The sequence below is a fragment of the Centropristis striata genome, chromosome 8 (assembly GCF_030273125.1).
Source record: "Centropristis striata isolate RG_2023a ecotype Rhode Island chromosome 8, C.striata_1.0, whole genome shotgun sequence".
Classification (NCBI taxonomy): domain Eukaryota; kingdom Metazoa; phylum Chordata; class Actinopteri; order Perciformes; family Serranidae; genus Centropristis; species Centropristis striata.
Window position 1 is genome coordinate 13,074,167 of NC_081524.1, and position 15,137 is coordinate 13,089,303.

General features: G+C 39.2%; 1 protein-coding gene across 2 annotated transcripts; it reads right to left on the reverse strand.

The window, feature by feature from the left end:
- Nucleotides 1-443: 443 nt before the first annotated feature.
- znf687a (zinc finger protein 687a) lies at nt 444-14,795 on the reverse strand. 2 transcript variants are annotated; one of them, XM_059339336.1, is made up of 11 exons: nt 14,719-14,795; nt 10,713-12,686; nt 9,084-9,339; nt 8,787-8,968; nt 8,502-8,686; nt 6,719-6,895; nt 6,448-6,610; nt 5,731-5,970; nt 5,523-5,635; nt 4,156-4,258; nt 444-3,643 (listed from the first exon to the last, which is right to left on the reverse strand). In XM_059339336.1, the coding sequence occupies exons 2-11, from the start codon at nt 12,663-12,665 to the stop codon at nt 3,014-3,016; spliced, it is 4,002 nt and encodes a 1,333-aa protein (XP_059195319.1). In that variant the 5' UTR covers nt 12,666-12,686; nt 14,719-14,795; the 3' UTR covers nt 444-3,013. The 2 variants fall into 2 exon arrangements, with proteins under 2 accessions (XP_059195319.1, XP_059195318.1); XM_059339335.1 differs by lacking the exon at nt 14,719-14,795 and having other exon boundaries at nt 10,713-13,895.
- Between the last annotated feature and the right edge of the window lie 342 nt (nt 14,796-15,137).

The following is a 15,137-nucleotide window of genomic DNA, read 5'->3' on the forward strand; positions in this document are numbered from 1 at the left end:
GAAATATGAGCACTATACAAGAATGCTGCCATCCTTATCCGAGGGGTTATTTGGCATGCAGCTGAGAGGGCACTTCAACATTTAACAACATTCAACATTCTTGCAGTTATTGCTAGTGTGCAATTGGTTGAGCCACTTCGTGCTAGTCAGGTTGCTGACCCTACATAATTAAGAAATACACATAATCAAATGACCTGTTAACCTGTGGAAATATTTCTTTATTATTGCGTTTAAAATTTGGTCTCTATATATTTATAACGAAAGTATATTTTAAAAGAATGAAGAGGAATATATGTTTGTCACCTTGAATGGAAGTCTGTATTTGATACTGTACTTGGAAGATGACCGATTAAACTTAATAAAGAATGATATATATATAGGCACTCTGTTGCTGTTTAAATGGTATTGGAAGACAAAAACAACAACAAAAGAAGACAATGTGCCCATTTTTATTTTCATTTTTATTTTTTTTAATAAACATTTGTTTAGAAATTGTTTAGCCAATGCAAAAACAAAGTTATATAGAACAGTGTGTAATAAAGCATTGGGTAATCTCCTGAGAAAGTAAACACAAGCACACACAGTTCACTGATTACAGCACATTAAAAGGGAAAAAACCTCAGTGATGCAGATATTTCAACCAGACATAAACAGCAAAAACAAAAAACAGGTATTAGGTAGTTTTTTCAAACACACAAATACAGTATTTCAAACATTTTCAAACATTTCAAATACAGTATCTCCGAACTTTCAGCATTTGTTTCCCTCCTTTCGGATTCTCCTTTGATGTCATCGATTTGAACTTTTAACTATCAAGTCCTCTGCGTTTGCACCTGCCCATCAGAAGCAACCTGATTAATGCCGGCAGTCACTGAGCCATGCTGGAACATTTGATTATTTGAATATAGTTTACAGAATCATTTTCTTTTTTTAGCAGTGCCAAAGACTGAATTAAATATACAAGATTCAACATGTTATCTTAGGGAAGCATATGGAATAACAATAATCACATACATAATGATCTTTTTCTTTTTTTTTTTTACAGTGACATTATAAACAACATTTAGACAAATCCATCCCACAAACCAAAAGCTAAAATACATAATTTTACTTCCATTTCTTGCTCACAGAAGGAATAAATCATATACAGTACTGTACATTCCACTTAAAAAAAAAAAAAAGGTATTAAACATTTCCATTTTTTCCCCTCTAACTATTAAATGTGAACACTTCTGATTATTGCTGACCATTTCCCAAAACATAGTTTAAGTTTTTAGATTGTATCTTCTGGTATTCCAAATTAACTTCAGTTCAATATAATTGTAAATGTGCACAGACTCCAAACTTGCAAATACAGGTTGTCAATACCAGTAAACAAACAAACAAGGATATATTTTAAGTTATTATTCCTCCTGTCCATACTGGCATGAAAAAAAACACCCAAAAAAAGAGGATCACAGGTTTGAATCTGGGTTGCAGCTCTTCAGTGTGGAGTGTACATGTGTACCGGCTTCCTCCCACAGTCCAAAAACATGCAGCTTAGATTTAATTGGCGACTCTAAATTGTCCGTAGGAGTGAATGAGAGCGTGAATGGTTGTCTGTCTCTATGTGTCGGCCCTGTGATCGGCCCCCCACGACCCAATTTGGCCCAACAGTTAACAATAATGAATGAATAACACCCAAAATTGTGCAGGTCATTTGTTTATAAAACTAGAAAAAAATAATAATGTGAAGACGAATTTATTGGTACGTGTTAAGAATCACCATGTTTCAGCCCCTGCCTTTATTAGGGGAAAACATTCCTTCCAAATATATTGCATCATCATTCTGCTCAGAAATATGTTAGTTGGCAAATAAAAGTAAAGTCTTTTTAGTACAAAGGCATTCCCCTACTGCAGCTCAGTCAGGAAACACTATGTGAAACAATAGATTACCTATTTTAAGGAAGTCTCTGTAAATTAGTTGTCATATAAAATGTATGAAAGCAAATGGCTGCTTTTAGAGGTACAAATCAATCTTAAATGTTATTGTATGTTTTGGAAAACGGCTGGTAATAAAGTATACTCATTTAATAGTAACTGAGCTAACATATTCCAAACTACTGTGGTGATTATCTAAATATACAAATCATGAAAATATTGAAATCTATACAGACACATTCCATCGCTGTCCATCAACAATCATTGAAACAGCCGTCAAAATCACAGTAGCATCACAGTTCTTTACAGGCACATAATTATGTGTACGTGGTCACAGCAGCGAACTAGTCACTGACAATGGTGGAGCTCTTATCTCAGGGGTGTCAAACTCTGGCCCGCGGGCCAAATTTGGCCCGCAGTGTAATTTTATTTGGCCCGCGAGGCAATACCAAATTATTATATTATTATTGTACTATAAAAGCTGACCCGCCGGTATTATGCGGCGCATTTACCGCTAATACTAGATTTATAATTGTTATTTTATTTTTAAATGTATTAACCTGTTGAAAAACTATATTTTGATATTTAAATCAGAAGGATGCAAATAGAAAAGAGGCATACGATTTTTATATAATAAATTAATGACACTGATGTGTTTTTATTTGAAATTTGATTTTGCATGTCTGCACTATTTAGTTATATACTGTATGTTTATAAGCGTTGCTGGTTCCATATTTAATGTTAAAGCAAAACATGTTTGGTATATATTAAAAGGTTTATTTGTTCTATGTTGGCCTGCGATTTTATTCAAGTTTTACATTTTGGCCCATTGTGTATTTGAGTTTGACACCCCTGACTTATCTTGTTAGTATCATCACTGAACACAGAAATGCAGCATTAGATCCTGAGCGCCACGAGTAGAAGGTTAAGTGAAAATCACATTTGATTGTTTTACAATCTAGTCACGGTCAAACTCTGTTCTTTGGTGAAATTAGTGCAGAGGTGTGCTTACTTTGATAACAAGTAAATAAGGCACTTACGAATATTTTCTCATCACCTACCGAAACTTCTCTTCTTGCACGTATTCGCCGCCTTAGGAAGTTTTTCCGGCGTTCCTTGCGCTGATGAAAGCCATACCGTGAGTTCTGAAGTGCGTTGTCAGATCTGAAGCCTTTTCAAACTGTTTGCCGCACACCTGGCAGGCCAGTGTGCCCTCCTCTTCCTTCCCCTGAGCTTTGGAGGACTGAGAGGAGGGCGATGCTGGTGCTGAACCGTCCAAGCAGCTCTTATCCTCGTGGTTCCTGCTGTTACCAGAGGAGGCTGCTGGGTGGCCGCTGAGGGATTGCTGGTTGTCACTGGATCCATCTCTCACTTTGTGGCTGATGAAGCGATGGCGTGACAGGGAGGAGATGGATGTGAAGCAGGCACCACATTGTAGACACTGCTGACTGGCGCCACCCTCCGTCCCTCCACGCCGGTGCAGGCTGATGTGTTCCAGGAAGGAGGCCTTGTCCTCTGTGGTGAAGCCGCAGGGGGCACAGCGAAACCCAGACTCGGGAAGGGAGTAGGGAGCAGGAGCAGAGGAGGAGGTTCGCAACTTCTTCACTGGACTCGTTCCATCTGTGGAGTCTTCATCCGGCTCCATCTTCACAGCCCTTCTCCGCCTCCGGACAGCCGCCGTGCCGTCGTGTTCTGAGGAACTGCCGGCCTCATCTTCGCCTCCCTGTGATCGCGGAAAATCAGGTCAACTCCCGTCAAAAACGTCTTAACCCATTGAAGCCTGAAAAGCGGATACGTCGTTTTGTAGTATTTGTATAAGCTCTCAAATACTTTTTGAATTTAATTTCTATCTGCTACAGAGGCTGAAAAATCTATTATTTAGTAGAAGCGTTGACACTTCTGTTTAATTTCCAGAAAAACTTCAGGTTTTAGGGGCTGATTTTAAAATCGCCCAGAGGTTTTACAGGCGTTTTAGGCGTCAATGGGTTAAAGGGTGTTTCCCGTTCGATTTTTTTTTTTTAAGATTATTTTTTGGGTATTTTTTATGCTTTTTTTATTGAAAGTGACAGATAGAAAGGGGGTGACAGAGGGGAAGACATGCGGCAAAGGGAGCACAGGCCGGATTCGAACCCGGCTCCGCCGCAGCAAGGACTCAGCCTTAATGGAAAGCGATCTACCAGTGAGAGCCACCGGGACGCCCTCCATTTGATTTTTTAAAGGATAAGAGTGGCCTACCGTCAGTGTGTCCTGGCTCAGCGGTTCCACACTGTGTCTCAGCTGAACATGCCTCTCCAACATCGCTCTGCTGCTGAATGTTTTCTTACCCTCAGTACAGAACCTACACACACACACACACACACACACACAGGTCACTTATATATTCACACATATACTGTTGTGATTTAGTGACTGCAGTGACGGTTCAAGAAACTTATTGCACTGTACATAATTATTTTAATCTTATTTCAATCACAGAGTCACCTGAAGTTCAGTTTTAGACTTGTTATGTTACCAAGCCCCAGGCTGCAGACCTAAACCAGTCCAGGCAGAACATTACATACAATTTGGCAAAAAAACTGAATAGTTACACTACTTGGCAGTCTTTCCACTCCCTGTCACAGCCACAACAACAATATACTGATTGCCAATTTTGACAAAAAATCGACATGCATTGCATGTATGACTTTTTTTGGAGGGGGGTCATTCTTGGACATCCCATAATATGTTGTTTTTCTGACATTTCTGGCCATATTATTCTCCAATATGTATCAAAAGACTGTAATTGACCCATTTTAAGCATTTTAGGCATTTTAAAATTTGACCATTTTTGACAAAAATCGACATACTGTAGTATGACTTTTTATTGAGGGGGTCATTTTTAGACATCCCAAAATATATGGTGTTTTTTTTGCTATTTTTGGACAAACTATACTACCTCATGTATCAGCAGTATAATGAGGTATGAGTATAATTGGGCCACTTCTAGCATTTTTAGGCATTTTAATTTAATTTTATTTTTAAATTTAATTTGATCATTTTTGACAAAAATCAATATACTATAATATGACTTTTTTCAGTTTCTGGACATCTTTTAATATGGTGTTTTTCTGTCGATTCTGTACTGTAAAAATAAATTGTCATCTGATTTTTCAATCATTAAAATCAAATCACGTGTGGCATTAACATAATTTACAAAAAGTAACTCAATTTACACTTAAACTTGATATTAAGCAAAATAACTGTTTTCTACATGTTTTACTTAAAATGTTGCCAAAAATAAACAATTTGCACTAACCACATACTGTGAAAATTATTAAATTCTAAAGCCATGAATGTCTCCACTGAGACCAACAGTCACGGGAAAAATAGATTGGCTGATAAAACTGCAGACTGTTCACATGGACATGAGGCTGCACAAAAATGTTTTGTGTTTTTTTTAATTCCTGAAACTGCTTGGCGTTCAGAGCGATAACCACATAAAATCAGTGAGTATTTACAACTGAAATCCTCTTTATAACGGTTTCAACTTTTGGACAATGTGCCAGTCTCAAGTGAACTGGTGTCATAATGTGGATAAAAGATGCAGAATGTGGGATACTCACTGGCAGCGAAAGCTACGATTCATGCCTTTGTGTTTGTCTCTGATGTGACGTCTCATACTGGAGGTGGTAGTGAAGGAGCTCTCACACTTGTTACAAGGAAATTTCTTCAGTTTCTACGCAACACAAACAATATACATTTGATTATAGCTATGATACTGATTTCATTTTGTAAAATGATAAACTTCAGGGAGCAGTGAGGGCGGTGGACCTTGTTGTGTTGTTCAGCCATATGGGTAATGTAGTCTTCCCGGTCTGTGTAGCGTGCATGGCAAGGCGCACACTTCCACCCTGAGGGGGTCTTCACCCGCCCCGGCTTCACTTTATCTTCTTTGTTGTCATCCATCCATTCATCTGCATCTGAGCTCTCCAACTTCACTAAAGGCCGTGAACGAGAGGAAGCAGCTGGAGGTGAAGGCAGCTCTTGTTTTAATGCGGGAGTTTTATGGGTCTGAGGAGAAGAGGAAAAAAATCAAAGTGAGATATTATAAAAAGGTTTTTTTTTTGGCCTTAAAAACACTGTCTGAAATAGATTAGTCTACGGTACAAGCCAAAAGTTTGGACACACACCTTCTCATTCAATGCGTTTTTCTTTATTTTCATGACTATTCACATTGTAGATTCTCACTAAAGGCATCAAAACTATGAATGAACACATATGGAATTATGTACTTAACAAAAAAGTGTGAAATAACTGAAAACATGTCTTGTATTTTAGATTCCTCAAAGTAGCCACCCTTTGCTTACTAGAATATAAGACATGTTTTCAGTTATTTCACACTTTTTTGTTAAGTACATAATTCCACATGTGTTCATTCATAGTTTTGATGAATCTACAATGTAAATAGTCATGAAAATAAAGGAAACGCATTGAATGAGAAGGTGTGTCCAAACTTTTGGCCTGTACTGTATATAAGCATGTTTTTACCTTGAAATGGTCCAGAAGAGAATTCCTCTGAGAAAACAGCTTGGTGCACTCAGGGCATTTAAACACATGCACCTTCTGATTGGTTAAGTGATTGTCAAAGTGGACGTGCAGCAGGGACTTATTTGTAAAAACTGTGTCACACATGACACATTTATAGATTGACCTGTGAAATGATACAAACTGGGTCAATTATTTGAAAGAAAAACATTTCTTCTTATGAGAAAAAGCACATTGTATATGTGTGTTTGTGTGTATATATATATATATTTACATGGTCTGTCCTTCAGTAAGTGTTGGATGTTGGGCACTGATGTGGTTCTGTATGCTGGGAGCAGATTTGAAAGCCATTGGACAGCTGGGGCATTTGTGGAACATATCACAATGAGCCTGTTGGATGTGAGACTTCACCGAGTTCAGTCCGCCAAACACCACCAGGCAACTGGAACATCTGCAGAGAGAAGGAACTGTTGAAAAAGGGGTATATAAACAGAATTTATGTGGGTATAACTATGACGCAGAGACTGTTGATGTTTTTAAAAGCAGGCTCAAGACCCAACTGTTTGGTCGAGCTTTCAACTGATTATTTTACTATTTATTTATTTCCCGTTGTATTTTAGTTTATATCTTTTATTTTCTATCCTGTTGTCTTTTAGTCTTTTAGTTTGTACCCTGTCCTGTTGTCTTTTAGTCTCTTAGTTTTTATCCTGTCCTGTTGTCTTTTAGTTTTTATCCTGTCCTGTTGTCTTTTAGTCTTTTAGTTTTTATCCTATCCTGTTGTCTTTTAGTCTTTTAGTTTTTATCCTGTCCTGTTGTCTTTTAGTCTTTTAGTTTTTATCCTGTCCTGTTGTCTTTTAGTCTTTTAGTTTTTATCCTATCCTTTTGTCTTTTAGTCTTTTAGTTTTTATCCTGTCCTGTTGTCTTTTAGTCTTTTAGTTTTTATCCTATCCTGTTGTCTTTTAGTCTTTTAGTTTTTATCCTGTCCTGTTGTCTTTCAGTTTTTATCCTATCCTGTTGTCTTTTAGTTTTTATCCTGTCCTGTTGTCTTTTAGTCTTTTAGTTTTTATCCTATCCTGTTGTCTTTTAGTTTTTATACTGTCCTGTTGTCTTTTAGTTTTGATCCTGTCCTGTTGTCTTTTAGTCTTTTAGTTTTTATCCTATCCTGTTGTCTTTTAGTTTTTATCCTGTCCTGTTGTCTTTTAGTCTTTTAGTTTTTATCCTGTCCTGTTGTCTTTTAGTCTTTTAGTTTTTATCCTGTCCTGTTGTCTTTTAGTCTTTCAGTTTTTATCCTGTCCTGTTGTCTTTTAGTCTTTTAGTTTTTATCCTGTCCTGTTGTCTTCTAGTCTTTTAGTTTTTATCCTGTCCTGTTGTCTTTTAGTCTTTTAGTTTTTATCCTGTCCTGTTGTCTTGTAGTCTCTTAGTTTTTATCCTGTCCTGTTGTCTTATAGTCTTTTAGTTTTTATCCTGTCCTGTTGTCTTTTAGTCTTTTAGTTTTTATCCTGTCCTGTTGTCTTATAGTCTTTTAGTTTTTACCCTGTCCTGTTGTCTTCTAGTCTTTTAGTTTTTAGCTCCAGTGTTCCCTCATGGGAACTGAGGGGTGTGTTGGGTCTGCCCGTGGGGATGTGGTCTTGGAGACTCCCTGGGCCCGGGGGACTAGGCGGCTCTGCACCATGTGTGGAGTCCAGGACCCGGTCTACCCGGGTCCTGGTGGTCTCTGTGACGGCTGTGGGCTCTGCCACCTCTGAGTGTGGAGGCTCCCACAGGTTGCTTTTTCCTCATCTGGATCCTCGGTGCCTTGCCATGTCTCTACACTGTCAATCAATATGTGCTGTGTGTGAGTCTGAGTGTGTTTGTGTGCGTGCGTGACTAAATGCGTGTGTGCATGTTTGTGTATGTATACTTACAGATGTGTATGTGGGGGAGGAAGGGGTGGGTTTTGTCATTTTTATTGTTTGTTTTTATTCTTTCTTTTTTTTGTAAAGCACTTTGTGTTGCATTTTTATGTATGAAAAGCGCTATATAAATAAAGTTTGATTTGATTTGATTTGATATCACACCTGTATCCAATGCGGCGTGCAAAGTGTAAACAGGTCTCGTCGAGGTGCGTCTGAAACAGCGGCTGCTTGGCCGTGCCCCCACACTCTGGGCAGACGTTCGGCGGGCTGCCTTGGTGGATGCGTTGATGAGCTGCTGTGCTGCAGCTGTTGGGCAGCAGCATCGGAGGAGAACACTCTGTGCATGACTGCAGAACAACAGAAAGAAGAAAGTTAAGTTCATTTTCATATCAATGAAAGATAACCTACATTTCTTGCTCTTTTTTTCCTCACACTCAAAAGACTCACAGAGGTTTGTGCTGCTTTGATTTCTTGAAAATGCGCGGCCACTTCTTCTCTGCTGTTAAACTGAGCCTGACACTCAGGACAGTTATTACTGATGTACTGCACTGCCTCTGCTTTCTTCTTGGATGCTGCTTGAGGTGGCTGTGGTGTTGGGTTTGTGGCGGCCTGCCCTAATAATGGTGATCCTGATTGATGACAAAAGAGATCAATGATGAATATACAAAGAGAAGCAAATTTGCACACAGCAGTAAAATAAAAAGGACAAACTATAGTGCTGAGACCAAAACAATGTTGACCAACCAGTCGCTGTGGGCTCCTGCTGGCTGATCATCTGCTCCACAGGTACAGGCTTCATCACCAGGTGTGAACACTGCATGATCAAGCCTTTCTCCTTGTGCTCTCTGGCGTGGAAAAGCAGGCTGCATTTGTTGAAGAAGGCTAACCGTTTGGCGCAGTGATTACAGGTCACCTCAATCCGGAGTGAGCGCCGATCGTAGTGCCGCATCAAGCTCTGCTCCAGAGCAAAAGCATCACCGCACTCCAAGCAGCGGTAACCCTGCAGGGGATCAGACATTCATCTGATTAGATTTATGTTCATTTTGAAAACGATTACTTTTTTTTACCTGAGCTTCAGGAAAGGGACCAAGGTTTGGGAAAACAGGCAGAATGTTTAGTTTAAGACTGAGCTGTAAAATAATCTGCGCTTTTGTAATAAAATGTTTGACCACTGCAACTCTATTTTTTTACGTTTAAAATATGAATCAATCAATGAAATCTTAGATACATACATTAATATGAAATTAAGGCATGTAACACGATGTTGTACGCGGGTCAATAAATTATGCATACCACAATTATTATGCCTAGTTCTATTAGAGGAGGAATTTAGCCTGTAATTTGTTACCCACAACACTGTTAAAAATGCAATATCATTGTACACATCCTCGTCCTGTAGGGTTACATGAATGAAACCCAAGATATCTTCTATTTTTTTTTTTTTTGATTGTCATAACTATGCACCTTATGCAGTGGCACTTTCAATTTCGTTGTATAGTGAACTATATAATGACAATAAAGACTATTTGATTTGATTTGATTTTGATTTGATTCTATCTTTGATAATGTTGAGCTCCTGTCATTCTCAAATTTAACCATAAATGCTTAGCAAAACAGCTGGATCAACTTGTCGATCTGTTATGGGTTCGTGGCACACAACGATAGCACAATTACAGCTGCAACTAACAATTATTTTGAATACAGATTAACAGTTTAAAAAATGAAGAGGTGCAAATGGCAAAAATCTCTTGAGATTTTATGAGAATCCAGCTGCTGTACAAGATAACTAAAAAATCATGATCTACAGCCAAAATTCCCACCAAGGATTAATATAACTAGTTTAGGCAGACATCTATATCTTACATTAAGCCATCGACTGTTTTCATTCAATTTATTTAGTTTCCATTTCTATCCGTAATCTACACTGACACAACCAGTGTTGTTACATATCAATGCACCCATAATGGTATGCTTTTTATTTACTCGTGTTGGCACAAGGTGGTGATTACAGTATGCATTTTAATCTGAGCTCATTTCACATTTAAAATAAAACATTAACCACAACAACTTGATATACTAATTGGGATTTTTTTTTTAAAGTGGCCCCAGTAGTAGCAAAAGTCTCCCCTAAAATATTTTACATTTTCCTTTTAATTCTACATTCACTACACTGCTGATTAAACTGAAGATAATCTACTTGATGAATGTATCCATTTTGTCCCTAAATGTCAGAAAAAAAAGTCCATCCATCACAATTGGCCAGAGCCCTACGTACTGTATTCAATTTGCTTGTTTTTTCAGACAAACTGTCCATATCGCATGTTATTATCTATAACGTCTAATTATACAGCAATGTCCAAAATGACAGCTTACCTGTGCGGGGAGAGGAAGGCCCCACTCTGCAGGAGGAGGGGAGCTCAGATCTGGTTTATAACTGGGCAGCAGGTTCTTGTTGTTAAGGATCTTGTTGAAAGCTTCTACCAGGTTGGTCTGAGTCTTGGATATGATTGCTCCAGTGCTGTTAACTATTGAAGCTGGTCTGCTGCCACTCTGAGGTGTGAGCAGAGGTGAAGGTGCAGGAAGTGTCACTCCACTGTTCACAGTTTTCTGACTCAGGCTGCGAGGGTTGACCCCACCCAGGCTGACTCTGGGAGTAGAGATGGAGATGGAGGGCAGGGCTGCAGTTTTGGTAATGCTAACAGCTGTAGGCGATACTTTTGGTTTGGGGTCCACTGTTCTGTCTTTAACTGTACTGGCACCTTCCAGAGTTGCAGCACAGGCATCCTGGAGCATCGACATTGCAGGTAACTGAGGTGGCTGTGATAACTCCCGCTTGGATCTTGTGTTGTGATGTTCTGGTAGAGGGTTTGAACTATTCGCACTCTTTGTAGCGGCTCTTCCACTTCTTTTAGTTGCAACACCAGTCGCAGTCCTTGTGAGGCTCCCTGTAGGCATTCTGATTTTAACTTTGAGGGGACGCATTGGAGATGAAACGGTCTCTGCAGCACTAGTGGACGCAGGATCTTCAGTGCCAGCACCACAGTTCTCCTCTTTTACATTTTCTCCATCTGCCGCCACCTTTTCACTCTGCTCCTCAGTGTCTCGTGGCTCTTGATCTTCCTTGGGCTCATTTTCCGTGAGCTCTTCTTGGTGACAGACATACTTGTGGTTTGCTGCTGTTTGGGCCAAATCAGGGCTGCTGCTTCTCTTGGGGACAACAAGACCTGTTTCACTGGGCGGTGGGCTCTCAGGCGAGTCCCTCTCATCAATCACATGTTCGGGGTATTTCTCCTCTTGGACTGGTGCAGGGCCCGTGGTGAGGGTGGGGAGGCGGTCCCGGGGGTTCCGTGGTTGAGGATCTGTGGAGGGAGAACGGTTGGTGGTAGGTTGGCTCTTATTTTCAAGTTTGGGTGGCTGATGAGTTGGATGAGAATCAAGACAGGAAGTGGTTGTAGGAGATCCGAGCAGCTCCGACCGGAGCTTTGCTCTGCGTTTAAATTTGGGAGGCGGGGACAGTTCAGAATCTGGGCTCTCCTGGATCACCAGTGGGCTCCCTAAGTCTGGCTCTGACTCTTCTTCATCTGAATGCAAAACACGCTTAATTCCAGCCTTGATACTCCCGTTTCGTTGTAAAGGGGAGGATGATGGATTACCGATGACACAAGTTTCCTCTTTCTGAGGGGAGTGAGGAGGAAGGTGAGGACTGACTGAGCGTTGGGAGAGAGAAGGGGGGGAGTTGGGACCAGTACTCGTCGAAGTCTGGATGCTTAGGAGCGGTGTTAAACAGTTTATGACATCAGTCGTGTGCTTCGATCCAACCTCATCGCATTCATCGCTTTCAACCTCATTAGCATTCAGTGTGGACCTCAATGGTGAACAAGGGTGCCAGGACTCTGTGCTGGACTGCCCCTGATCCCTAGAAACAGAACCCTCAAAGCCATTGGCAATTTGGGGCTCCACAGGGGCATCAGCAGGTATTTGGGGACTGAGCTGTGAGGTGAGGTCACCCACCTTGACCTGAACCTGAGAGTTTGAGCCACTGCTTGAGGGATTGTCGGTATTATCCCTGACAGACTTGTCCTCCTCTTCAAAAGACTCGGACCGCACTGTGTTTTTCACAATTACACTGACCACAGGAGGGTCACTGTGTGAGGCAGATGGGCAGGGAAAGCATGAAGGAGACCCACTTTCTCTCTTTTCTGCATTGGTCCCCACCTCATCTCGTTCCTCCTCTGGACTCGACTGAATGGCCTCTTTGGCATCAATGTCAGGAATGTCAAAAGCTGCCAGCAAATCGTCAAAGTCTGGGGTCTTCATGTCCCCCATTGCCAGCACAAGGCTCAAAACCTGGGGCACAACACACGAGTGAGAACAAAGCATATTGCCACAAGTGGAGGAAGTATTTTGGGCCTTTTCTTGAGTAAAAGTACTAAAATCACACGTTAAATAACTACAAGTAAAGGTCCTGCAAACAAAAGCTTACTTAAGTAGTGAGTATTAAGTAAGTATTGTCAGCGCACCTAAAGTAAGAAAAGTAAAAGTACTTGTTGTGAAATAAAATGTTACCTTTTTTTTTATCATATATGATGTGTTTAGATTCACATTACTGCTGATAAGGGTTTTAAATAGTTTATGTAGATTAAAAAAATGAAATTAAAAAAAGGAACATTTCATCCTTCAGTTCATCACAAACATTCAAAGTCAACACTTCTGGAGATACAGGTGAACCTCAATAAATTAGAATATCATAGAACGTATATTCATGTTAGTATTCAATTCAAAAAGTGGAAATAACACATTATATAGATCCATTACACACAGAATGAAGCATTTCACGTCTTAATTTATTTAATATATTCTGATTACAATGAAAGACCTAAAATTCAGTGTCTCAAAAAAATTTTATAATACAAAAGACCAATTTTAAAAAGTTTGTTTAATATGGAAATGTTGGCCTCTGAAAAGTATGTCCATCTATATGCACTCAATACTTGGTTGGGGCTGTTTCACTTGAACTACTGGAAACTGACTTTTCCATAATATTCTATGTATTGAGATGCACCTGTATATGGTCACCGGATACAATGAACAGCAAGGGGATGAAAAACTGTAATCTGAAAAGTAACTTAAACTGTCAGATGAACATAATGGATAAAAAAGTACAACATGCACTTCTAAAGTCGCTTAAAATGGAAATGCTAAAGTAAAGTACAAGTACCTCGAATTTGAAGTTATGTAAAGTACTTGCTTGAATGTTATTTACATACTGCCACAGTAATATATCGTCACCCTGTTAAAATAATCGCCTAACTCATTTTTTCCAAGTTTTGCAGGAAACACATAAAACTTCACCAAAAGTGTAACATATGACATTTATTGATCATTTCACTCAAAAAGGATGTAACAAAGGATGGCTATTGGCATAGTAATAACACTGTGTGTAAATTATGTAACTTAAGAGAAATAAATGACTTAGGCAATTTTTTGAACATGCCTTTGTGACTTAAGCAAGAAACGGTAACACTTTATTTTGAAGGTGTCTACATAAGAGTCAAACAAGCCTGTCAGAAACATGACATGACAAGTATCATGAACATTAATGTTACTTCAAAGTGTCATTAATATTCATGACACATCCCATGTCATGTTTATGACACGCTCATGTCACTCTTATGTAGACACCTTCAAAATAAAGTGTTACCATATCTTGCTTAAGTCACAAAGGCATGTTTAAAAATTGCCTAAGTCACATTTTATTCTGACTTAGGCATAATAAATCCGCTTAAGTCACACACTTGACATAGGCCATTATCTTAAAGTGGTAAAATCACATGATCTGATCAACTGAGGATGTAGGTGATTTTACCATAGGTGACCAGCGTCATGAGGAGATGATTTAGGCAAAAAAACAAAAAACAATTTTGACAAAAAATGACTTAAGTGATTATTTTTAACAGTGTGACGATATGAGATAAGTTGACATAGCTGAGCTACGAAAGTTACTTTTTTATCTGACTGAAATCGAAAATGTGACAGCTGGTATCACAAGTGAGTGTTTGGTTAATATATGCATGTTGTTATTTTCCTCCATAACTTACTGATGTAAAAAAAATAAACACAAAATAAAAAAAAAGAAAGGTGCTGTTTAACATGCCAAACTTAAACTGTCATGTTGCAACAAGTGGGTCCGTCTGCTAACGGCTAGCCGCACTGCTAGCTGTCTGTGCTAACGTCATACGGACAACTTTCCTCACGTAGTCTAAAAACAGCTCAGTGTAACACTCAGCTAATATGGTCATCATATACTTTGTTTGATGTATTTTTTGGTCGCAGTAGTTAAAGCTATCGTTAGTCCATGCTTGCATTTAATTTGAATTACCTTCTAGTTAGCGAAGTTGGTTCCTGACTTTCCTCTCGGGCGCATAAGTCCGTCGTCATCAAATCGCGCGACACTTACTTCCCAGGAGCCTCACAAATGTTGACATTTGTTCACAAACTTCAGGAGACATAATGCAAAGTCATCATAATGAAACCCTTTAACCCTCAGGGCCTTTTTATGCAGAGTTGTACTGCTTAGCGCATAAAATGTTCACTGCATTTATATTTATTTAAAATGATTTTGGTTATTATCAAGAAAACCATGGAAAATGTCTAGATATCAGTTCTTAAATTAAACTCCACACTCTTTTTTTCAGAAAGAAGTTGTATCAACTCCATATGTAACAACCTATTGGAATAACCTTATTAAAAACCTTAACTGGAAAAAGATCTGGAATTTACCTGCTAGATATATAATCA